At 36.9% G+C, this 26,792-nt stretch overlaps 1 protein-coding gene and 1 long non-coding RNA gene across 6 annotated transcripts; one reads left to right on the top strand and one right to left on the bottom strand.

Annotated features, from left to right (window-relative positions):
- Window positions 1-566: 566 nt before the first annotated feature.
- LIPK (lipase family member K) lies at window positions 567-25,541 on the bottom strand. Of its 5 annotated transcripts, XM_033404797.2 has the most exons (11): window positions 25,419-25,541; window positions 15,658-15,775; window positions 13,551-13,665; window positions 11,641-11,664; window positions 11,166-11,265; window positions 9,856-9,965; window positions 8,369-8,505; window positions 7,439-7,585; window positions 5,509-5,580; window positions 3,034-3,105; window positions 567-1,393 (listed from the first exon to the last, which is right to left on the bottom strand). In XM_033404797.2, exons 1-11 carry the CDS (start codon window positions 25,433-25,435, stop codon window positions 1,154-1,156), a joined length of 1,152 nt encoding a protein of 383 aa, XP_033260688.2. In that variant the 5' UTR covers window positions 25,436-25,541; the 3' UTR covers window positions 567-1,153. The 5 variants fall into 5 exon arrangements, with proteins under 5 accessions (XP_033260688.2, XP_049552549.1, XP_033260689.2 ...); XM_049696592.1 differs by lacking the exon at window positions 11,641-11,664 and having other exon boundaries at window positions 11,166-11,364; window positions 25,419-25,540; XM_033404798.2 differs by lacking the exon at window positions 11,641-11,664 and having other exon boundaries at window positions 25,419-25,540.
- Window positions 15,790-20,473, top strand: LOC125960953 (uncharacterized). Its single transcript, XR_007471152.1, has 2 exons — window positions 15,790-18,536; window positions 19,871-20,473. It is a non-coding gene; the product is annotated as an uncharacterized LOC125960953 (long non-coding RNA).
- Window positions 25,542-26,792: the final 1,251 nt, after the last annotated feature.

Genomic DNA, 26,792 nt, shown 5'->3' with positions numbered 1-26,792 from the left:
CTGTCAATGATAATGACCTGAAAACTACCAGAAAATATTTTCCACAAATAAAGATATAAAAAAGGAACAAGACAAGAAGGAGGGGGGAAGATGCAGTATAGTCAAGGCCTGCACCCCTGGGTAGAGGACCCACTTAAAAATATATTAAGAGGGTAAATCTCACGTTGTGTCCTTACTACAATAATAAGAAAGAAAGAAAGAAAGAAAGAAAGAAAGAAAGAAAGAAAGAAAGAAAGAAAGAAAGAAAGAAAGAAAGAAAGAAAGAAGGAAAGAAAAAGAAAGAAAGAAAGAAAGAAAGGAAGGAAGAAAGGAAGAAAGAAAATGCAAAATTGACTCTTAGACAAAACACTGAGAGAATGGAGCATTAGCGATCTGCAAAACAAGAAATATTCAAGGAAGTTCATCAGGACAAGAGAAATAAGACACAGAGAAATAATGTAAATAAGAAGCTGGGTTTCTCAAGCTTCTAACCAGAGGTACAATAATAATAATGATATTAATAATAATTTATTATTAATAATAATTGTAGTAGTTTATTACCATTGTGGATAACAAATTACCACAAATTTAGTGGTTTAAAACAACATATATTTATTATCTCACTTTCCATGGGTCAGTAGTCCAAGCATGGCATAGCTAGGTCCTCTGTTCAGGGTCTCACCAGGCTGCAATTCAGGTGTTAGACAGGCTGCTTTCTCAACTGGAGGCTTTACTAGGAAAGAATGGGCTTCCAAGCTCATCCAGGTTTTAGGCAGAATTAATTTTCTCATAGGTGTATGACTGAGAGTCCCAATGTTTTGCAGGTTATCAGCTGGAGGCCACCTGCAGATCCTAGAAGTCACACACTGTTCCTTCTCATGTGGGTTTCCTCAACATATCTGTTTGCCTTTTCAAGCCAACAAGGAGAATCTCTTGCTCCAGTCTGCTAAGATGGATTCTTACATAATAGAGTGTAATCAGTGGGTGACATCCCATCACCTTTGCCAATTCTCTTGTCTAGAAGCAAGTCTCAGGTCCCTCCCATACTCAAGGGGAGAGGATTACACAAATTCATGGACACTGGGAGGTGAAAATTATTGGAGGGGTCACCTTAGGGTCTGTGCTCCACATTCTTATGACAAAAACCTGCTTCCTTAGGGAAAGGAAAATATATTTAATTTTGCAAACATTCCTCCATCAATCTAATTAGGTCTTGGTAAACTTCATAGGGTGCATCCTGTCCAAGGTAAAAATCCACATGATTGTAGTGTGGAATCAACTTGAAATAGATAAGCCTGGTAATTTTAGGAAGTAAATTCTCAACATCTTTGAGATCAGCCACAGGGTCCTGTCCACCGCTCCACACTGCTGTTGGAACTTCCATCTTAGAAACGTTGTATAGGGGAGGTGTACGCTAAATAAAATTGAAGAGAGAGAAAAATAGTTTTCACAGAAAACCACACTATAGAAGTAACGTTAACTGTCAGTTGTTAAGCAAGTTCTTCAAATGCTAAAAATGTGCAATTAGTACATACTTAATGATATATAAAATTAACATGTTAAAAATACTTGAAAGTACTTTTGTGCTATAATATGAATTGTGGATTAAAAAAAGACAATCATTATATTCCTGATTTTCACTTTTGGGAAAAAAGAAAAGAATCCCAGAGTAAGAGAGGCTCTCATTTCTATGGGGGACCATCTTTCTAGTAGCACTTGGGTTGAGAGTGTATCCATTTCAAACAAAATATTGGATAGGATAAATATAAATACCCCTTCTTATATGCAGAAATCGGGGCTCAGTGGAGTTAGTAACACTTGAGAAGACTCTTTAGGGGGCATTGAGACTAATGTACAAAAAAGACATTTGAAAATAATGTTTAAAAGGAGCCAACCCGTTACAGAGAAATAGAGTGGCTATGATGCTAATCCCCTGGCAAGTTTCCCTTCTTTCTGGTAACACAACCTTTCTTGTGCTGATTCAACAAATCCCAAAACCCCAGTTCCAGAGTGGTCCAGGGTTATCAGTCCTGGTCAATTAGTCCTTCATTCTTCTGGCCGCAGTATAATTGTACGAGCAATGGGCACATTACTAAAATTGGGTCAGAGTTCTCTCGGGAACTTTTTACCAGAGCTATTGAGAAAATATTGCCATTTTCTTTGAGTTTGCAGTTAAAAAAAAGCTTCATGATATGCATTTTCACTATTGTAGTTATTATGGTGGCACTGAAATTGATTTTTTAAAAGTTTCCAAATTTCCGTCCATATCCTTGATTTGAAAAACCCATGTATCTTTGATGACTATTTGTTTAATTTAAGCTCAGTCTATCAGCAAGAGGCCAAAGCCATCATTGGATTTCCTTACATACTGAAAATAATAATAATAATAATAATAACAACAACACCTATTTGCTTTAATATAGAGTTTTTGCTCCAAAAGTCTTCATGTATAATGTCAAGAAATATTTTGACATATCATTATCTGGCAGATAGGACTGCTTCTCCTTAAAGGTGATATTCCTGTCTGGAATATCTCTAATAATTCATGTACTTTTAAAAAATGACTAGTAAATGACATCCCAAAGAATTATTAGGAAAATGTTAGTTCATTTTATGAGAGACAGTTAAGAAGCCAGAGAATATGCTTCAGAAACAAAATTATGTATCTTTAATTCTTTCTTTAAAATATGGTCTTAATTAAGTGCTGAGAATTTCTATTTTTTGAAAAGGAATAAGTGTAGTGGAAGAAGAACGGACTTTTGATCCACGAACTCCTGTGTCATATTCTGGTTCTTTATAAGCTAAATAATTTTGACAATTTACCTAAAACTCTCTGAGCTTCTGGAAGAATAGAGACAATAATATTTACCTTGGAAGGTCATTCTGAGGATCAAAAATAATGTTATGGCACATGGTAAGAACCCAATAAACAACATCTGATCTATACAAAATATCTGGCATAGTGAATGGGGCCTAGTAGGTGCTTGATGAGTAGATACTATTTTTTAAATTCACTTGCAGTATGCAATTGTTTGATTATTGTTGATATTATACCTGGTGGAAGTGCCTCATGTTCTGATCAGGGTTTCCCCAATCAAAAGCTTGGAACTGACCAGAATTAATAGCCTATAATAAGATAAAAATAATAAACATGTTAAAATGATGCAAGAAAACAACATACATTTAAAGACAGTTAACAAAAAATTTATAAAATGGTTTGACATAATGTCCCACTCTTTAGCACATGAGCTAAAAGTCAATAAAGTTTAATAAGTCAAATAATAAAAATGATAAAAATTGATACTAATTCACAGAACTGACTTACAATCCTTTCTTCCCCTCTATACTTTTCCAACAAAAATCCTCAAGCAGTGATGGCTTTAAATATTACAATGTTGTATACATAGAAAATGTTTGAAAGATGCTAAATTGAATGATTCTTGAATATCCTGGCTTCAGGAATTTATATATATATATATATATTTTTTAAAAAGGCACCAACTATACATTTGCTACATTAAAAAATGACTGCTATTATTATTTAAAAACTTTATGCCGTATCATTCTTGTCAGATGGTCTAGGATATTATGATTATATTCCTTATTCTTAAACTTTTTTGTTACTTTTGAAAGGAATGCTCACTCAAAGAACACCCTCAGGGCTTTCTGAGGTATAGCCTCTGTCTGTCTGTCTCCTGTCTGTAGAGCCAAGCAGCCCGCCATGTTGTCAGTAATTTGGCCATGGACTGAGTGTCTGAGACAGCGTATGTAACCTGTTTTCATTTTAAATTTTAGACTTCAGATATTAGAGTAGAAGCATTAATACTTCTAGGGGATCCTTTTTCTGTTATTTGCTACCCATGTTGGATTGAGGAGACAGATAATTTTTACCTTTACCTCAAGCACTTCATTAAATTATTCTCAGACTACTCCAAGGATTTTTTTTTTCCCCTTAATTTGAATCTCAGACTTTTTTTCACATTGATTTCGTTCTGATTTTGTGTTTGAAATGGTTCCCATCGTGATTTATATTGACAGAGGCAGTAGTCTGCAGCTGTTGAAATTCTGTAGGTTTTCAGCAATGAGAGGCAATAGAGTGTACAGTTAGGAACTTGGGTTCTAGCATCAAACAGACCTTGTTTGAATCCAAGCTTAATGGATTATTAAGTCTGTGATCCAGGCAAGATATGTAACTTCTATAAACCTATTGTCTCATCTGTGCAATGGAAATGACAATAACATTCTTCTTATAGGGTTGTGAAGATTAAATATGGTAATGCATAAAAAGCATGTAGCACCTGGGAATGGTCAAGAAATCACTCTTTTTATTAATATTACTACCATCATCACTATCATCATCATCTGTGCCTTAGCTCTCTACGTAACTTATGACCAAGTGTTTTATCTCCCCACGCCCAGTTATTTCTATTCTGAAGAGAACTTTCTGTCAAAGGAGAAGAGATATCTTTAAGAAGAGTCAGCTGTGAGATGTGTAAGGGGTTGGTTATGACATCTGTAGAATGGGAAAATCAATGCCTTCATTGAAAGATTGTTATGAGAATTCATAAGAAAGAATGAGACAGAATTAAATCGTATATTTGGACAACAAGGACACATAGTAAGTGCTCAATAAATGTGAAATTGAAGTTGTATTTCCTGGAAAGGCATGCCTATCAGAGTCTACCTGTTTCCTCACCAGTAGGAGGCTCTGTGTCCAGAATATCTTTCTTCCTGTAGGAACTTGAAGGCTTATCTTCTGGGGGTGGAACTCTTCAAAGAATTTCAGAAATCCTCAACTAGTATTTCAGACTATCTATAGCAGTGATTCTCAACTTTAAAGCATGGAACAAATTTATCAGGGTGTAGGTTAAAATTCAAATTCCTAGGGATCTCAGATCCCTATTAAATGTTTTAAAGTATTTAAAACTCAAAATGTGTAATTAAATATTAAAACTTTGGGAAGACCTTTCTCCCCATACACACACTCATACATACTTGGCTCAGAAAGCTATACCAACAGAATTTGACTTGCCAAATATTGAGTAATATAGTAACAAAAAAAAACATAACCCTTAAACTGAGAGTAAAAACAGAAACAATCTATTTTAATCCCTCTCTAACATTTAATTTCCTCTGAATTAAGCAATATTTCCACACTCTGAAATCGCCCATATCCCAATTAGAGGATAAACAGATCTTTTTGGAATAGCCTGTATCATGTTATATAAAGCTCTATTAGAGCTAATGATTTTGCAAAAGAGGAAACACAAGCTTTTCCTAAAAAAGGCAATTCAGAGTAATCTAAAGGTCAGAATTTAGTCAGAATACCTGGGAACCCAAACACCAGATACAGAGGACATGGAGAATAGACGTGAGTAAAGGAAATCAACATGAGTTGATGCTGATTCCAGAAACATCCACCGGACAGTAGCAGAACCTGCAAAACCCTGCAGCGAGCTCTCTTGGGAGTGCTCCTCAGGGATCTTGCAGAGATATGTGCGTGTCATATCAGGAACAGGGAGCACGTACCTGGGCCCAGTGCAGCATATTCTGAACAGATGTTCCCGCAGGGCTTTGTGACAAATAAACATCTAAGCGACTCTGCAAAGTAAAAAGATTCTTACCTGAAGGCTAATCATATAATCACAACACAAGTAAATCTGAGTATTTTTTTCTCTCTCTTTCTCTCCTCTCTCTCTCAAGGAATAAACATGTACCATACCCTCTAAAGACATATTAACCAAAGAAGAAGCCCATCTTTAAGAACTTTTTTCTCCCTCATTTCCATACTTCTGTCCTGGGCGTATCTTTGTAAAGCCCACAGAGGGCATCCTGCTGGTCAAAGACAAAAGGTAATGTACCTTTTCTTTCCAGCCTCACCTCAGACAGGTCTAAGAATATAGACAGTCAAGAGATAAAATCCCCAGTGATCTTCTCCTTCACCCTGTGACAAGTCCTAAGGGACATTCCCAGAAAGTTGTTCATCATGAAAGATTGAGAACAGATCTGAATGTTTTATCATGCCTTCTTAAAAATTTGGTAAATGTTCTGCAGGACTCTTTGACAGTTTGTGGGACATAATCCATCCAGTATTTAAACCTCTATTAATGATTAGATTTCTTTTTGAATCAAAAAAATCTTAATTTTTAAATATTTCCAACAGCATTTTGTTTGCTTTAGTATACAAGAGAGTTATTTTCCACCAGAGTGAGTATCTGAAAGATCTTGGAGCTTTAAAAAATATAGCTACTTATGAGCTACGCAAACCTATGAAACAATACCAAAATCTCTAGGGTTGAGTTCTAGACATGTGTAATTTTTGAAAGCTCTACAAACTTTACTTATGTATCCCTGGTTATGCTCCACTAAAGTAAACATCCTTGCAGGCACAGTAATATTCTATAATCCAGTCCACAACAGCGAGAGAAAATGGGCAATCTGACTATATAAATGTACAACGAGGGCATCCAACGAATGTTCTAGGATGTCATTTTGTGAAGTCTTTCTTTAGCAAACTCTTAGGCCATGTTGAGAGGGTGTTTTTTGAAATTGTCTCTATTGAGTTTGCTTAAAGGTCTTTTTCCTTAGCTCTACATGGTACACTTCCATCTAAGTGAAAGGCAAGCATGGTTTCCCTAGTAAATTGAGAAAGTAAGAAAGTCATGTGAAAGGCAGTGGCTAAGGCATGCTTTGCATAAACAGCCTTTTATAAATCTTGCTTGAAATCAAGGAAAATATTAATCACCACTAGCCACTGAGGGAGGCAAGGGTCTAGGCAGAAGTCTGTGAGACAGACGGAGACCAACTTCAACTTTGTCCCACCCCTGGTTTCAAACCTGTCTGCACTCTAGCTGGGGACAGTAGCTTCGTCTTTTTCTCCCTCCCACCCCTTCGGGTCAGTTAGAGGTAGCTAAGAAAGGAAAGGCTCTCAGTTAAGTTGGAAAGGACTTGATAAGAACCTCAACAATTATCCCTCTCAATATCACTTGAACAGTGAGTCTGTAGCTGTTATTGAAGAGCCATTCCTTTACCCCTTTGGATAAAAGACATAAGTCGTTCACAAAATGACTATGTCCAAATCACCTATGAAAGTAGAAAATTGGTTAAAAATTAGATGGCTGGGCTCACTCCCTGAAATTCTGCGTCAGTAGGTCTGAGATAGGGCTCAGGCATAGCAAGATAAATTTCAAAACCATAGCCTAAGTGAAGGACTCTTTAATGGTGACACTTTGTCCAACAACAAGAATTGGTGAGAATTTTCAGCGGCAGAGACTACTCAAATCCTCCTATTAAAGCAGGTGGACTCTCAGCTTTGGTTGGAAGCCGTAAACATGCTAGCTACATTCCAGGAGACAAAAAGGAGACTTTGAAATGTGGTTTCCATGCAATGTAGAATGAACTCTCCTTACCTCTGTGCAACAAAACAATTGCTTTCCTGGATCTGACTACTTACACGTACCATGTTTAAGTTTTTTGGGTCAAATCCACTCCAAGTAAATAGAAAGTTGCTGCAAATATGATGAAATATCTTCTGGTTACACACCTTGGTGGCAATGAATCGGTCAAAAAATATGTGAGGATAGAACATCTTGTCACCAAACAACATCTGCAAGATCGATTTAAGACACCATCAAGCTTTTTCCCAAGATCTTTTACTTGGAGTGTTTTTTGGGACTTCCCCTAAAAAACTAGTCCCCGTAGGAAATTGGTAAGCCTTTGGAGTCAGGTTGCCTTGGTTTGATTCTAGACTCTGTCTCTTATACCTTAGGAAAGTATTTAATTTCTATTATTTAATAGAAATTAATTGAATAGAAATTAATTAAAATCTATTAAATAAATTTAATTTCTATTATCTTGAATTTCTTCAACTATAAAATAGAAAATTAATATGCACTAAGTAGAACTGCTGTGTAGATAATAGGTCACATTTAAAACGCACTAGTGCAGAGGGGAGTAGGCAAAATAGTGGAGTAGGGAGACCCTGAGTTCATTTCTACCCACAGGCACCCTAAAATCACATGCTGTGATCTCAACCACTACACTATACTGTCCTTGATAAACTAGGGGGCACCAGAGAGAAATTTAACCTACTAGATTAAACCAATCAATCAATCAAATCAGCTCTTGCTGTATCTGTGACTGAGGAATGACATGAGAGACAAGCCCCTAAGTTAAAAATGAAGACAGCAGGGTAGAATGGCAGCAGAGTGAGCACCCTGAACCCTGTTGGCAAAATTGTACATCATCAGTAAACCTACATGTGTACCTCGAGCATTCCTAGATGTTTGTAAAATGTTATTTGTCTCAAGCTGTCTTCTCTGGAAATCAATGGAAATAGGGCTAGTTTTAGTAACTACAGATTTAAACTTGGGGGAAAGTTGTCACATACCTTGATTACTTTTCTGGAAAGAGTTGTTAATTTTTTTATAGGAGTTTGGGTGTATTTCACAGTGGTGACTGGAGCCAATGCAAAAAATATCTTAATCCTTTTGGCCAGCTCTGGATTAGTAGAGAATGCTATGAAAGCTGAAAGGGAAGAAGATACTAATTCATAGATTTAGAACAATTCTTAATTCACTTTAAATTATAGTAAAAGTAGTTCTATTTAAAAAATAAAACAAAGAAACTCAGAGTAAGTACCATTTTTAGGGAAGGATTTTTGAATTTCTGAAGGTGGAACTGGCTAATTCGGAATAAAGTGAGTTTCCTGTCCCTGAAGGATGCAAATCTACTTATAGAGAATGTTGCAGAAAGGGTTCAAACATACAGTGTGGGGGCTTCCCTGGTGGCGCAGTGGTTGAGAGTCCGCCTGCCGATGCAGGGGACACGGGTTCATGCCCCGGTCTGGGAAGATCCCACATGCCGCGGAGCGGCTGGGCCCGTGAGCCATGGCCGCTGAGCTTGCGCGTCCAGAGCCTGTTGCTCCGCAACGGGAGAGGCCACAACAGTGAGAGGCCCGCGTACCGCAAAAAATAAAAATAAAAAATAACATACAGTGTGGGGCATGTCTAGGTAAACTCCAAGGGCCATTCTAGCTTGACGATAGTCTTTGGTATCAGACAAAACTGGGCTATAATTTTGGCTTCCCATTTGCTAGCTATGTGAAAACTTGGTCAACTTAACCTCCCCTGTATAAGTCTCAGTTTTCTCTATCTATAAATATGGAAAATAGAATCCTTATAGAATAATTCTTTTGAAGGTTAGATTATATATATATATATATATATACACACACACTTTCTAACTGGCTTTATCACCATTAGAAAGGATTCCTAAGTCCAGCCATTTGTAAAATATGGATGACAATGCTCTCAAATAACTGGTGTAAATGCTGTTGGTATTGTCAAGGTCTCTAGCTGAACAGAGAACAGTGAAGAGAATGGAGTGCCTTATGGCACTGCCAACGTAGCCCACCCACACACATCTAGCCTATCCCAGCACCCACTGGGAACTGACTAAAAGTCGCACTGGCTGTGACATATAATCACTGAGATTTGTAATTCTCTGCTTTTTTTTTAGTGTCCCTCACTAGACTGTGAGCTCTTTAAGGGAAAGATACATACCATATTTATTTATCTTTTGTTCCCCAGTATCTAACCTGGTGTCTGTCAAGTGTTGTTGGGTACACAAATGAATAGATAAATAATTGTTTCTCTTTCAGGCTTATCCATCAATCTCCAGATCTAGTCCTGGGGGGAAAATCCCTAAGTCATCCACACTTTATTTATTTCCTCTTTAGAAGCCAGCCAGACAAGATTGTTTCCTAGCTCAGAGTCCCCAAGCTAGAGACTGCACAGAGGGAAGAAATCCTGACCCCTTTGGTGAATATGAAGAAGATCCCCTGACACTCTCAGATCACACCTGCCCCAAACACACCAGTGGTGGTGCCTTGGGAGTGGCCCACATAGTAGAGTCGCTCCTGTCCAGTTTTCTCTATGATAAAATTGATTGTGGCTGGAAGGTCATATTTAGCCATCTCATCCAAACTGCCAAAGAAAAAGAACAACATTGGAAAAAAAACCCATCTCATTTTTAGGCTTGCAATACTTAAACATATTCATTGCAGACCTAGATGTTTAGCTTTTGTTAAATGTAATACCGGAATCAATACGTGATATCATGCGTCTGTGCAACTTTTGAGGATATCACCTTGATTGCAAGAATAACTTTGTTAAGAGACTGAAATCAGAAAAATCTGACTTGCAAAAGCCTCCAGAGGCTTTTCACTTAATTCTATAGCAGATTTACCAAACTCCCTTGAAAAGAAAAGTTACCTGGAATGCTTATTTTAAAAACAGAATAAAACAAAGAGACTTGCAGACTTCAGCCCACACAGACTGAATCAAAATGTCCAGGGAAGAGGCCTGGTCATCTGCATATTTATCAAGCGCTTCAGGTGCTTCTTTCCTGTATGTAGTTGGGAAAACACTCATCTAGGGAATCATGATGTTATTTGCAATTGTGCTATGACACAACTGCCCTGGAGTGTGGAATTAGGGAATGCAAATTGGCTTCCCAGAATGAGGCCAAGGAACAAACAGCTTTAGTGACCTTCAAGGAATGGTTCTTAGCTCCACTACAGGTGCCGGGTTTGCCTCTGTGACTCAGCTGGCCTAACTTGTAAGGAAGACAGCGTCCACAGGGGCTGCTGGCAACTCAGCTCCAGGGACAGATTTCAGCACCACCAGCCTATGGAGGGTAGAGTTCCTTTACTACTCAGTGAATTGGAGTGTCATCTATGCTAAAGGGCTTGGCTCATCTTGGCTTATCATGAATGTCTGTTTCCCAGGATTTTCAACCAGACCCTTGTTTCTGGTCCCATTTCTTGATCAGTTTCATTTTTCCTCTTTAGTAAGGGTACCAAGTAAATTTCTGGGGTGCCCACTGACAATATGATGGTCCTGGAATTAACCTTTCTAAAGTTGACCTTTACATTTTGATTTTTTTTCTTGCGTATATACTTTACATACACACACACCAAGTGGAGTATTTAAAACAACTCTCGATGCAATAATAAGGGCATTTCTTCAGAGCTTGTGAAGAAAACCTGCGTAGAAAAAGAAATGTCCATTTCCTTCTTGTAGATTCCATAGTGTGCATTTGGACGGAAAGGGAAAATTCAAAGAGCAGTCATCCATATAAATGAGCAACGTACACACTTTATTCATTGGTAGTAGTCCCCTTACCTGAAGGCCCAGTATTCTGGTGATGTGGTTGACAATTTCACGTGTCTTCTGGACCAGATGTTTCCCCGGCTGTTCCCCATCCATACATCATAACAAACATCTGCCAGAAGGAAAGCCAAGCTGTTGTTGGGCAGGTTGCAAATCCAGTTACTGGCAGATGCAATTAAGCCATGCTGCAGATACACAGCAGGCTTTGCAGCTGCAAAATACAAGTAACAGGAGGTTTTTTTTTTTTTTTTTTTTGCGGTACGCGGGCCTCTCACTGTTGTGGCCTCTCCCGTTGTGGAGCACAGGCTCTGGACGCGCAGGCTCAGCGGCCATGGCTCACGGGCCCAGCCGCTCCGCGGCATGTGGGATCCTCCCGGACCGGGGCACGAACCCGTGTCCCCTGCATCGGCAGGCGGACTCTCAACCACTGCGCCACCAGGGAAGCCCCGTAACAGGAGTTTTTTATATGAACTTCCTTAGTGCTTACAAGAAAATTCTTTTTCCTGACTCCCTGCAATACAGAAGGAAAGTTAAGAGATGAAATTTGGCACCAGGCAAGCCGAGGTTCTAGGGTTTTGAACTACTTCTGAAGCTGGGCAAGTTATTTATCTTCTCTGTGTCTTGTTTTTCTCTTTGCAAAATCGGAATTATGTGCAGTGTATTGTATTGTTATACAGCTATTGGAGTCAGATTGCCCTGATTTAAAATCTCTTCTGCTACATGTTAACCTCTTTGTGCCTTAGTTAACTTATTTTGTAATGGGGAATAATAAAAATTGCTATCTTATAGTGTAGTTATAAGAATTAAATTAGAATTAAAATACATAAAATTCTGTCCAGCACAATAAATATCTGCTCTACAATTATTCACATTAAGGACATTTTATTTCTCAAAAAGCATCTGGTGACAAAACTAAACTTTTTCCAAGATAATAACAAAGACAATAAAAGTGCCATTTATTGAATGTTTCCTGAATGCCCGGCATTATGCTAGTTAATTTGCATTGTCAGAAAGCAAAATGCAAGGTTTTAAGTGAAATTTACACAAGGTAAAATTGTTAATTTGACGTAAAAATCCTACTCACAAGTAGAATTGGAACAATTTGACTAAAGAAAGAGAAAAAAAGAAAGAAACGGGGAAGTGGTGCTGAAAACACAGAGAAGAGAAAGAGAAGTGACTAGGATATTTCTGTCTTTTATAAATGGTCTGTGATGCTGTGTTGGTACCCCAGGACTTTCCCTTAGGTCACCTTTGGAGCTAGACCAGTTTCCTGAGATTGAGTAGGCTAGATTGGCCTCTCAGAAAGCCTCCGCCGTCTGGAAGTGAGGATAAAGTTTATATCCATTAATCCATCTTTTGAGGAAAAAGAGAAAGAAGAGGTGTTACTAATTCTGCTAAATTACAGCCAAAGAGCTGTCACGATCCATAGCCCCTTTCTAATCTGAGCCCTTAGGCAGCTTCTCATTGCAGAGACAGCTTTCATCGCATGCCTTTTGGCAGCGACCCGGCAGAACTGATAAGATAAAAGTTTGTGGAAACAAAGTTCTTGTGAGTATTTCCAAAGGTAATGGAGTCATTTTAGGGGATGGTCAGTTCTATAAAGTGAACAGCACCACCTCTCTCTCTTTTTTAAAATCTAGATTGTCTCTTTAAATAACTAACCCTTCTGATACTGGAAATTTTCGTGATACAATTCTCCAGAGAAAAAAAGGAGCTAAGAAATGAGAGAAGAAAGCAAACAGTTCTTGCTAAGTGGATTCCTCTCTTCTCTATAGGTATCAACCTATATGGTAGGGAGCTAGAAATGGCTCTAACTGCACTGAAGTATAGAACTAATAGGGTTAGATTTACTTTAAAAAATAAAATCCCAGTGACTTGCATAGAGAACTAATTACAAATGAAATAATCCCAGTGAGAAAGTTGTTGTGGTAGCTGGAGCACAAGATAATGGTGAAGTTGAAGCCTGGACTTGAGCAATATTGAAGCTGAGAGTTTTCAGATTAGAGAGAAGTTTGGAAGGCAAAATTGATAAGTCTTGGTTATTGGCTGTGTATAGGAAGTGTGGGAGAGAAAAGTACCAAAATGACCCTAGAGTTTTGGTTTTTAAGCCTGGAAAGTGGTATCTCTAGAGTAAGACCAAGTTTTCTTTTGTTTCTGTGTTTGTTTGGAAAGAGGACAAAGTGATGGAGGAAAGGAAAGAGTAAATAGTGTATGTGAAAATGCTTTAAAAACTCCAAAGTGTTACGCAAATGAAATAGTAGAGGTGGTGGTGATGATTTGCCTCCACTTATGGAAGAGAATAGGCTCTATTTCAGAATAAAAGCTTCCCTGCTGCTATCGTCGCATCCAGGAATCTCTCCTTAGGCACTATTGCTTTCATAATGAAATAAATCCCACCTGTTCTTGGACATGCTCTTCCATGAGGAATCCTGTAAATTCCGAGGATATAACCATCTTTTGTCACAATGTCGTATTTTTCATAAGGATAACCCCAGTAGGAAATAATCTGGCTCTAAAAAGAGGAAACGGAAAGGTATACTTCATGATGTAATCTCCTGATTTTTATACCCACATTTCAATATAGTACTTTAAGTCACAACCTACTGTTCATCTCTGTATCGGAACAGAATGTAGCAGGAAAATCAGGATAACTTGAGGAGGGTTTTAAAAGGAGGATGCATGCAAAGGCATGGGTAAGGCAAGGTGGTGGGTTTCCATACATGCTGGTTTTCTTGGCCTGGTATTATTAATGCACTCTAGTTCACTCTCCAAATGTTTGATGGAAAATGGCATGTTCATCTTACGAAGGAAACCATACGGCATTGTGCAGAACCCTATGGCTAGTAACAAGTGAGTTGTTATCAACCTTAGACCTGAAGGGAGATGGGAGAGAGTGGTTACAAGACCCTGAATGAGAAAGTCAAGTAAAGAGGACCATATTGAGAGGGGCTGTGACCTTTAGCAGAGGGAGGCAACTTGCCCAAGATGACCTTATGGGCGGAACCAGGGCAGTAAACCATCTGGTCTCACTCCTCTCCCACCTTCTGATCTCCTGCTCAATATGTCCATTGGCTGAACTGAACTGAAAACCAAAGGTCAAAGGAATTTAACTGACCTAGTTCTTACAGGGCAGAAAGAAAGGTGTAAAGACTAGAGAGTGGATCTAAAGGGGTAAAAACAGAAGATACCTCATCCACAGATATACAAGGAAGAGGGGAACTACCGTTTATTGGTCATCTTCCACATAGAAGATGGTTAATACCCCTTGTTTTATTAATCCATATAACAGGTCTTTGAGATAGAATTATATCCATTTTATAGTTGAGAAAACTGAATTTCAGGGAGAATAATAATCTGTCCAAGACTGAACACTAGGAAGAGATAAAGACAAAATTTAAGTCAAAGTTAGTTTAGCACCAAAGCATATGCTTTTATGATAGGATTATGCATTTTCCCAGGCCGGGCACTCACAAGAGGTGTGCACATATTGTGCAGCTATATAAAGCACTGGTTATGAGAGCCCAGACTCTAGAGACAAGCTGTATGGCATTGAATTCCAGCTCTTCCTCTTATTAGCTGTGCAGCTTTGGGCAAGTTACTTAACTCCTTTGTGCTTCATTTACTTGAACTGCAAAATAAAGATAATAATAGTATCTCTTCACAGATATGTTGTGATGATTATACACACAGTAAGTGCTCTATAAATGTTTATTATTCTTCTTATCATTAGAGAATAGCCAAAAAGCAGCCAGACCAGGGAGGAAGAAAGTGTCTGTGAATGTGGAAGGAGGAGGAAAATATTTTCATGGAATGTGAGCTCAGTACTGTGGTAGAAGCTTAGGAGTACCTGCTGGATACTTTGGAGAGAGAAACAAGAAGAGACACTAATTAAAAAGCATCGACAGTTCCATTCTTAAAGTTCTAATACAAACTTGGGTATGGGTGAGGACTTCAGGGTGCACAACGTACACAAGAAATTGTACATTTCCATTGGAATGAAGCATTTAGCAAACATTTGTCATTTGTCTTGTTTTTGTTTTTTGCCTAGATCTGTTCCGTTTCACTTTATTCCAGTCCACTTCTGGTATGAATTCCTGCATGTTAAGACACTTTTGTTTATAAGCAACCCAAACCAAATCTGGCTTACTAAACTGAAAATGTACATGGATATAGTTCACAAATTAAAGGAACTGCTCTAGAAAGAGCCTCCGGAAGAGCTCAAGTATACTCCGTAGAGATCATCAGTAGGAACTCATGAACCTTCTCTTCAGGAAACCACCATGAGATGGTAGTTCAAACTACCAGGAAAGGAAGTATTACTGCCCCAATTTGGGTCAGGTCTTTCAATTCTTTGGTTAGTTAGCTATGCCAAGGGACAAGGGAGGAAACACAGATTTAATCAGTTTAGAATTTTTAAAAACTAGACAGGCATACCAATTGCATCTAAAATGACAATAGCTTAATAATTCCTTCTCTTAGTTTTTTTCCTTAATGAGTGACTTACAATATTCATATTAGCTTCCGGATTTGTTGAGCTTCCTTCATTTTGACTACCATATATAGGTCCAAGAAGAAGCATCCAGCATGTTGCTGTTAAAAGCTGCCACATTTGGAATCTGCCTGGGAAAGGAAATATTAATATATTTGTCATCAAAGAGAATTCTACAAGTGAAACTCAGTGTAATCTTTCTATAACACTACTGAGAGAGGGAGTAGAAAGATGTTTCTAGGTTGTGTCTTAACAAGTAATATACTTAATTATTCAAGACTCATCCCATGAAAAATCTGAAATGGTGAATTTTTAGTAAGAAAAAAATGAAAGAAGAAAACGAGGAAAGAAGAAATGAAGAAACCAACATCAATTAAATCTCCAATAGATAATCAAACAAAAGGAGATTTATAATTCACAGAAAAATGTAATGGCAAATGTATTAATCAAAGCACCTTTAGTATCTCTAGTTATCAGATAAATTAGTACTCTTCTGATGGTGGGAGTGAGCATTGGCACAACCTTAATGGAAAGAGATTTATTAACATGCATTGTGAATTTTAAAATATTTATACCCCTCACTCAGTATAATTCTATTTCCAAAAGTCTATCCAAAAGAAAAAAATATATATACAAGCATCATTTATAAAATTATCCCTTATTGTCTATCTTAACATAGGGAAATTTGCCAAAATAAGACATTGATAAAATAAATTATGGGGAAAGAAGAAAGGAATTATTCAGCCACCAAGTATTATGTTTTTGTGTGATATGTGAATTCCTATCATATAATATTAAGGGCAAAACAATGTCACTTGTACATACATTTTGATAACAAAATATAACGAGAAAAAAAAGGACTAAGCATCAAATTTTAATTATGGTTATATCTAGGTGGTAACTATTTGGGTGATTATTTTCTCATTTTTAAAGAATTCTCCATACTTTCTAATTTTCTATATCCAGTATTTATTTATCATAAGAAGGAAGTTATTTTTCAAATAGAAAATTGTGAAAATTATGGGGGGAAAAAGATGACATGTATTCCTCATTTGGCTTTTTTTTTTTTCCTCATTTGGCTTTGAAACTACTTCAGTTTAAAAACAAACAACTACTTTGTTGTAAGGCAGAAGCTAGCACACCATTGTAGAGCAATTATACCCCAATAAAGATGTTAAAAACAAACAAACAAACAAAAAAAAAACAAACAACTGCAAAAGTAACAGAGGGGGACATTTTGCAGGAGACTTCCCATTAACTACTATATAAAATGAAGATCTTCAAATTATGTTAGAAAACACGCTATCTGCTAATCTGTTTTATTTTCCTCTAGAAAGAGATAAAGACAAAATTTAAGCCAAAGTAAGTTTAGCTCCAAAGCAAATGCCCTTATGACAGGATTATGCGTTTGCTTAGGCCAGGCAAATAAGAATTGTGTATATACGTAGTCTTCTCTTGGTATCCGGGTGAGATCAGTTCCAGAACTCCCCCACTTTCCTCCCCCATGGAAACCAAAATCCACAGATGCTCAAGTCCCTTATGTAATTGTCATAGTATTTGCATATAACCTATCCACATCCTCCTGATATTTTAAATTATCTCTTTATTACTTATAATATGTAAGTATTATAATGCAATGTAAATGCTATATAAATGGTTGTAAATATAGTGTAAATGCTATGTAAATAGTTGTAACACATGGAAAATTCAAGTTTTGCTTTTTGGAACTTTCTGAAATTATTTTTCTGAATATTTTCTATGTGGAGCTCACAGATACGAAGCGCTTAATGTCTACTGTGGGGTTCTGTAAAGCAGAATAGTCACTTCTCTCTCTTCTCTGTGCTTTCAACACCACTTCCCCTACTTCCTTTTTTTCTTTTCTCTTTCTTTGTCAAATTGCTCCAATTCTACATTTTGAATAGATTTTTATATCAAATTAACATATAAGAGAGATGGCAAATCTCACCCTGTAGGAAATGGAAGGATTTTTCAGACTATGCTTTCACTATTCTGTTACAGAAAATTCCATGAGCTCCTCTCTTGGATTTATCATAATCTCTGTTGACTATATGTATTAACATAATTAATTTATACCATAATTAATATGATTAACTATATATGAATTAGGTAGTACATATGTAATTTTATATTAATGTAATATATTTATATATAACTAATATTGATTAATATAGCCAAATTCTGGTGAAACTCTATTATAATATGGTAGTGATAATAATACCACCACAATAATTATTGTTACTATTACAACTTGTTTTGAGCACCTATTATGTGCCAAGTAAAGTATCAGACATGATTGTGATTATCTCATTTTATTCTCAAAATAATCCCAAGGGATAAGAAATATCATTCCAATTTTATTTCCAATGAAACCTGGTCTTGAGTTCAAGTCATTTGCCTGAGGTCAAAGAGGTAGTGATGGAGGCAGGATCTGAACTCAGGTTGTCTGACTCTAAAGGAAATGCTCTGAATCGTCATGCTCTTAACCACTCAGTCCATTCAGAATAGACATACTAGGGTTCTCTGCTAAGCACCTGGTTAGTGTTACCTGTGGCCTATACACCACAGCGATCATAATCACCATTAAAATCAATATAGACTTTTAGAACCCACCCCAGCCAAACCGGATGAGCATCTATGGGGGTGTGGCCAGGGATCTGCATTTTAAACCCTCATTTCAAGGGATTCATGTGCATTCCCAACCTGTGAAAGACAGACTGACTGGATTCCTTGAGAGGAGAAAATGTTTCATTCTCACTTTTGTCTCTCTGAGACCCAGCATGAAGGTTTTGAGAAATGAAGTATTATTGCCTGCCATATCAGTAAACAAAGGATGTCACAGTCATCAGCGACTGCAGCCCTTCAATGGCAAGCAGGTGAGTCCTGAGGGAACTCAGGAAGGAAACAAAGAATACCTGCCATCTAGCAGGCATCAGACTGCAGCCACTCCAAAAGTGAGCCCTGAGGAAACTCAGCATGTGAAAACACAGGATCCTGGCCCCAGATAGCTGAGGTGCATATCAAAGGAATGATTTCAGTGAGTCCAGACTCTTGCATCTTCCCATAAATAGAAACGTTCTAAATTCCTTAACTTGAGAGGTCTAGTTTTCTTTCATTAACAGTTTCTTTTGTTCCTACTACCTGCTCTTTGTTGCAAAACTCCTATATATCCTACCTCCCCCCTTGCCTCCTAGGAGCAGTTTTCTCAGGGTTACTTGATATGCTGCCTCCTGGGCTTGAAGTCCTCAGTATGCCCACTCAATAAAACATAACTCTCAACTTTTAGGTTGTGTATATATCTTTTAGTCGACACTTCCTATAAATGTTTGCCAAATAGACAGATGGATGAAAGAGAGAATGAGTACATCATTTAATCTTAAAGACTATCCCAAATTGACTCACTATTTTGTATCATATCTTTCTTGCCTGCTTTCATTTTACCCCACTGCATTGCTACTCTCTTTTTGACAGCGAGAGCTGATTAATACCTTAGTTCAGGTCTGTATATTACAGGAAGGTAGTAGGGCAATTTAAAAAAATTAGTCTTTTCTCTCAAGACATTTACAATTTAGATGCTCCAACATCTGTTGAGTGATTGATACTTGAGGCCTCTGGGTTACAATCATTGGCAAGTGACCCTGGGACCCCTGAGTTAGAGCAGATCTGACCCTCGAAGGGCAGGCTGGAGAGCTTGTGTGGTTTGTAATGATGCAGGGAGGAGGGCTGTGTGCTGCTTATAGGAAGAGCTGAAGTCTAGTCCCCAGCGATGGAACAAGAATGTGTACTAGTCATGACACTTTGTATTTTGCAGCCATGACATAAAGCCCATTCAGCTACCTTTGTTTTGTTCTTCTGTGTAATGGATCTGGGTGTGGAAAGGTGACACACCCAGGCAAGAGGTGTCTCTGTGTTATATTTTCTAAAGAGTAGCATGTTCTAACCAAACAGGCTTTGTTCAAGCACTTCTCACCAGGGCTGTGCTTACCTGTGCTTTCTAGGCGTGTGTTTGTAATAGGGAAGAACAAATCTGACTCCATGTTGGATCTGTTTCTTTTACTTTAACCTTTGCTTTCTGTTGCTTTTGTTGCAAGTTACTGTAATCACTGAAAGGATGTTGTCTATAGCTATAAGCATGCATAATGACCTGTCTCAGGGAACCCTGCCCCCTCTGCCTGAATGTTAAACTAAACTACCTTTGTTCACCTCACAGGGAAACATCCTGACCCTGCCCACCTGTGAATGGCTGCAGGAAAGAAGAAATTAACACATCCCCTCCCTGAGTCTGGTGAAACCAGGAGATATTATGCAAGACTTATGGCCTTTTTACTTTACCTGCTCACCTCCCCCATCTCTGTTCTATAAAAGAAGCTAGCATCCAGACCCTGGTAAGATGGTTCTCTAGGACTCTAGTCTACCATCTTCTCAGATGCCTGGCTTTCTGAATAAAGTCGCTGTTCCTTGCCTCAATACCTTGGCTCCCGATTTATTGGCCTGTCGTGTGGCGAGCAGTGAGCTTGGACTCTGTAACATGTTTACCTGCTCTGCCTGATCCGAGCCTCACAATATTTATTATCATTGTTGGGTAAATCCACCTGATTCCGGCACTTCTACTTAATGATACTCCAACAATCCTCTAATCTCTTTGACCTGTTTCTAGGATAGCTTCCTGATGAATGCATCCTACATTGACCTCCTGCTGATTCACACTAATGTATATATGGATGTTTGACTAAGAAGAGAGAAGACGTCGTAAATTCCAGGGGACTTTTAGTCCTTAAAGAGGAGACCCTTATCTTCAAGAACCCAGACTAAATCAATATAGATTTATTTATTATAGGTTTATATATATATCTATATATATAATCTACACAGACTATATTGCTTTATTACTCTAAAGCATTTCACATTGCTTTCCTATAAAACATGACTCTCATAAGATGCTATTTGTAAAAAGAACTCATGGAAAACATACATTACAATATTTAGACATAAATATATGTTTTTTAGACTATATATATGTATATATACAAGCTATATACATGACTTGCTTGGAGAGTCTTAAATTACAATATCATAATTAAGGCTCAATATGGTCCTGCAATCAAGACTCTGTTTAACTTATTTAATTTACTTTTCCATAGTTTTATTTGCTCTTAGAATTTTATCATTTGAATAACACCAATTAAACATAACTTGACCCATATTTTCCAAAGAATACACTTGGGAAATTCTAGTTTGATATTTATTTCTTTTTCTATTCATTATACACTGTGATGAAAGTGAATTAAAAGGACTTCCCTGGTGGCGTGGTGCTTAAGAAACCTCCTGCCAATGCAGTGGACACGGGTTCGAGCCCTGGTCCGGAAGATCCCACATGTCACGGAGCAACTAAGCCCGTGTGCCACAACTACTAAGCCTGCACTCTAGACCCCACAAGCCACAACTACTGAGCCCACGTGCCACAACTACTGAAGCCCATGCACCTAGAGCCCATGCTCTGCAACAAGAGAAGCCACTGCAATGAGAAGCCCACACACCACAAGGAAGAGTAGCCCCTGCTCGCCGCAACTAGAGAAAGCCTGCAGGCAGCAACAAAGACCCAACACAGCCAAAAATAAATAAATAAATTTATTTTAAAAATATTTAAGGAAGAAATTGTTACAATTAAGAAAAAAAAAACACCAAAATACTAAGAACAGTGTTGTTATATTTACAGAGTTTTTAAGAACATCCTTATCTTATGTCCCAGAGGTTCTGCTCAATAAGTTTATACTAAGAGGATAAATTCTCAGTTTGAATGTGGAGGAGAGCCCTTTGTATAAAATTACTTTAATGCTTGTTATTTATCATAAAAAATTAAAAACAGATTTTTAGTTATAAAGTGTTGCTTAAATAAACTATGTTAATTAACTTTTGTAGATAAAGCCATTAAAATGTATATGAAGACTATATAATAACATGAAAACAAACTTGTAATAGTATGTTAAATGGGGAAAAAAATTATTGTTTGGAGGAAGGGTTAGTCTTCATGCTAGGGTATGCAAAGACTTTCCACAAATACATACACACATAACTAGTTTTTAAAAAATCAAATTCTAGATCTTTTACTCTCATATATATTCTCTCCTAAAATTCATATGGCCCGAGATTTCTAACTTCAAGGAGGTTCTCGTTTTCTAACTACTTTACAAAGGTAAGGTGAAGCTCTCTCCTCTTTTGAATCTTAACTATGGTGAATTGTCCCAGGTTGTAAAAAATTCCGAGGCCCCTCACAAAGGAACACTTCACAATATTGACATGGGTATTGGGAAAAGGAGAGTTTAATCAAGTATCAATCCTTTTTCAAAAGCAACTATCTCTGCAAATCTTGTAGTTTCTAATTCTTTGCTTTCAAAACACTGAAAAAAGATCTACTTGAGTTGTTAGGAGGTAAATCATTAAAAATTGTTTTTGCAGATGCATCACTGTGATTTGTGATACAGAGCTTCGAAAAGTTCAGAGCTGAATGGCATTAGGTAAACATGGTTTTTCAGCAATTTACATCTGTCAAATAAATGGAAAAGAATTGATTCTAAATTTTGTGTCATCTGTGAATAAATAATAATTGTCATTGGGTGTATGAATTAAAAGGAAATGTTTCATTCATGTCATTAAGAGATTCATTGCTACTAAAATTTGATTTTAATGCTTAATAATTATTCATTGAACTTTTAATATATTTATGATCCTTTGACCAACTGTATTCTAATAAAAATTACAAAGACAAATCATTAAAAAATTAAAAGAAAAATGCAACCTTATAAGAAGTGAAAACAATTTAAATTTTAATGTATATCCACTTTTTAGTTCCAGAGAAGAAAGATCAATTGATCAATAAAAGACTTTTTAAGCATATAAATAAATGACACTAGAATATATATTTACGGAAATATATAAAACACCTGTAAGAAAAAAGTGGAATGGAAATATGAATTCAATAAGAAAGCAAAAGATATAAAATTTTAATCCATTAATTAAAATATTTTTTCAATGGATAATCTTGGATATTAAAAAACTACTCTATTGAATATATTTTTTAAATTGTATAACAATTTCAATTTAAACTGGCAATATTTGTGAGGTACCTTAAAGTACATTCTTTGAAACTATTTAGAATTATGATAAAAATTTTTCATACGTCAGCCTAAAAATATGTAAACATTTATAGAGTTTTGCAAAATTTGTTTGGGCCTATAGTAGTAAAACCAAATTTTAAGCAACTACAATTTTATTTTTTGAATATCTCAAACAAATAAGCAAATCAAAAAAGTATGATCTTCAGAAACTCTGGAAGAATTACTGCAAAATGATAATGGTTATATCCAAATAGTAGGAATAACAATTTTCCTTCTTCTACTAATTTACTTCTTGGTTACATATTTTCCTCAATGACTTTATTAGTTTGAATTATTCTCACAATAAAAATATACTAAAATATTTATTATAGTGAATATTTATGATATAAAATATAATAATATACTTACACTAAATAAGAATACTTAGAAATAATTAGCTGTAAATTTAAATGCAGTGAACTCTGAATAAAGGTTCTAGATGCTTATGGGGCAAAGTCCACAAGTTTTAGTATTTCCACCTTGTTATAACCATTTTGGCAGTTCCTCATAGTTTTTCTTAATAATGAGATTTTTGTCAGTGACACAAATAACTGGGTTTGCCAGAAGCCTGCTGTCTGTCATTTAAAATATCTTGGCCTCTGACACAATTTCTCTTTCTAGCTGACACTTTTAATCTAAAACTGATTAGGGTGTTTACAAACATTTAGATTCTGTCTTGCCCTTACCTCAGCATCCTTCACAAAACTCTGATATTCTCATCTGTTACCAAAGTATAGTGACTCACAAGGTTACACAACTATTGGTAGCAAAGTTAATCAGAATCTAGATTTAAATTACTTCTCTGTTTTCTGAATTCCCCCACCCACAGAGTGAAGGAGTTAATGAATCAGGAAGATTAATGAGGCTATGAACAAGTGAAAGAAAGGAAATGATTGCACAATCAGATGTCCAGGCCTGAAAATTTCAGATTTGAGGATTAAGTATTTTTGTGTCAAAGGAAGAAGGAGTAGGCAGCTGTGATAGGATCTTCAAATAGCACTGAGAGACTTTTTAGAGCCCAGAGCTATTGCTCTGTGCTCCAAGCCCAGAGGCATCAGAAGACAAAGGAGTACCAGGGTGAATGGGGAAGAACAGACACAAAAGAGAAAAGAAAAATAAATAGCAAATATCTAGAAGGCACTAATTTTCATGGCTCTTCTACAATATTAAGGAAGAAGCATTTGTTCTGCTTGGCAAAATAGCCTCTGAAAGATTGCTGCGTTAAAAATTTTAATATAAAATAAATAGCAAAAGAAAAGCTGTGGAGGAAATAAAATTTCCTTCAATTTTTTTTAGACGTAAGATAGGCCAATGAAGAAATATTAAAGCAAGCTGCTTTATAGTAAAATGACTCCTTTAATATCATATTCCTATCCCCAAATTTAATTCCACACTATCATATTTCCTGCCTGAAGTGTTGTGTGCTAAAATGACTATATATTTGATATATGTGATTATATATCTTTTTCAGACATGAGGAAAATCTGGCGACAACTTCTTTCTTAATTCTGGAAACAGAAAATAAAGAATAAGTATTAAAAAAAAAAAAAGGGCTTCTCTGGTGGCGCAGTGGTTGAGAGTCCGCCTGCCGATGCAGGGGACATGGGTTCGTGCCCCGGTCCGGGAGGATCCCATATGCCGCAGAGCAGCTAGACCCGTGAGCCATGGCCGCTGAGCCTACGTGTCCGGAGCCTGTGCTCCTCAGCGGGAGAGGCCACAACAGTGAGAGGCCCACGTACCACAAAAAAAAAAAAAAAAAATTTTTAAATAATAATAATAAAAAAAAGAATAAGTGTATTGTAAAAGCAACCAAACAAAAAATAACAACCTTTTGACTTTGATATATAGAATTAAAGGACAATCATTTGATCTCTCAACGTCTTGGCCGGGGGAAATTAGTCCATCAGGTTGGCTCATCCTCATCTCCCTAGACTTGAATGCAGGTCTGCAATTATGAGGACTGGAAGAGCATGTACTCTTAAATAACATCAACATTAATATGAACCACTTTTTCACACAACACTCAGCAAGGCTATTCATTATGAAGCAGGGGGAAGGAAACTGCAGGTACTTCACAAATTATAAGGGTCTATCAGCAGGCATATCACTTAGTACAGTGATTCCTGCCAATTCCTGCCACATTTCCCTGCAGATGACCTTGCTCCTAAGAAAGAATATTCAGGCTCAAGGCCATTGGAATGAGACAATAAAGGGCTTTTTGAAAACGCTAAACATTTTTAAAAACATTATTTAAATATTATTTCCCAAAGTCCTAGATGCAATCCCAAAGAAAGATCTCTTAAATTCTTAAAAGTATCTTTCACTAGTATTTCCAGGTATCGATATGTGATATCACCTCTCACTGAGATTCAAAAATAGCAACGTCTGCTTTGTTAACTGCTACAGCTTTCTGAAAGGGAAAACTCATCTTAACATGCCTGGAAAACTCTCCAGTATATCTTCTCCATCTGGAGTGGTCACATTCTACTCTTGCTATGTTTTGCTATCAAAACACGATGTTCCTCACAAACAAAGTTCTGTACCTCCAAATATTTTCCATGTCTCACAGACTCTGCAAATAGATCAATAGTCATTACCCAATCTCTGAAGTCTCCGGGCATCTGTCTTCAAGTCCTGGGAGCTTCAGATAGATTTCAGCTCCTTTCAGAGACAGCTGTCAATAGAGCATGGTCTGTTTGATACAGCCCAGAACGTGTTGCAACCAGGAATTTCTCAACTGGAGGCAGATTAATCATGACTTGAAAACCAGAAATTTCTCAACTGGAGGCACATTAATCATGACTTGAAATGCAACACATGCTACCCAGACAACATTGTTAGGTGAGTTCTTAGTCAGTGATGAAAAAAGAGTTGTAACGGACCAAAGTCCCTGCTCCTGCCAAGCCAGTCCCTGAGTTGTGTGCTTCAAGGGCTAAATGGATTGAAAGCTTCTCAGCAGAATGTAGACTCTCCATTCAGAAAATGATTTTCACCCAACAATGGTTGCAATGACCCAGTCATATAAGCATCTCTATAAAGCACCTAAACCCCCTGCATCACCCAACTACAACACCTGTAATGCTATTCATTCCCAATTACTGTTTTAGCTTTCCTAAATTTTCTCTACCTTGTTCTATAAATTGCATATTAGAACTGGCAGGAAACACAGAACATGTTGTTTCCAATCCTTTCAACTAGAACCTAGAAAAACAATGTCTCATTTAAGATCTCCACCTAGCTAAAGGCAAAAAACAACCAAACACGAAACAAAACAAAACAAAACAAACAAACAAGAAGAGTTTTTCTCTTACTCTCTAACCAGTCTCTTTCCTACCATGTAAGCAGCCCCTGTGTCTGCACTGGGCAGAGGAGGTTTGGTGTTAGATAACCTGTAAAAAATTTTAGAATTGCATAGATTTCTATTTTCCACTTTCATAATTACAAGAGTGCAGATCTAATTTGCTTAAAATAAACCAACCAAACTGCTAAAATGATCCAAAATTAACATTTGACATGTGTAAAATCATCTGAAGAGGAGGAAGAGAATTCCGGAATTATTTCCTGAATTTTCATCATTGATTCAGGAATATCTATGTCAACTTAACTCATAGGAGATGGCTGCAAATAGTCTCAGAAGTTGCATTTTGGTCAGGCAGCCAGAACTTAGTGGGAAGAGGCTGATTTAAAACATCTTCAAGTTTTTCTAGATTGTATCAATTTGTAATTAGATTGGAGTCGATTTGATTCAAAATTGTAGTTGGAATTGCTTTTGTTACTCTAATAGTTTCAGCACTTTAATTAAAATTGTTTAGAGATTTATTTGCTTTATTAGAAAAGTTTTGTACCCCTATGGTTTTAACAGTCAATTACACTTTCAAGTAATACCTTCTGCTAACATGTCATTTTGAGTCTCTAAAAGAAAAACAAAACCAAATGGAAAGATAATACATATGTTGGCAATTCATAAGCAACTGGAAT

Source organism: Orcinus orca, chromosome 14 (genome assembly GCF_937001465.1).
Source record: "Orcinus orca chromosome 14, mOrcOrc1.1, whole genome shotgun sequence".
NCBI classification, from domain to species: Eukaryota; Metazoa; Chordata; class Mammalia; order Artiodactyla; family Delphinidae; genus Orcinus; species Orcinus orca.
The sequence above is the reverse complement of the archived record's forward strand: the minus strand, read 5'-3'. Positions and strand labels throughout refer to the sequence as shown.

What these genes read in the sequence shown, in the direction of transcription:
- LIPK (XM_049696592.1), bottom strand. An exon ending in CGGAAGCTAATATGAATATT is followed by an intron (nt 13,666 to 15,657) that starts GTAAGTCACTCA and finishes TCCTCTTTTTAG; the next exon opens with AGCCAGATTATTTCCTACTG. An exon ending in CTCCCAAGGCACCACCACTG is followed by an intron (nt 8,506 to 9,855) that starts GTGTGTTTGGGG and finishes CTTCCCTTTCAG; the next exon opens with CTTTCATAGCATTCTCTACT.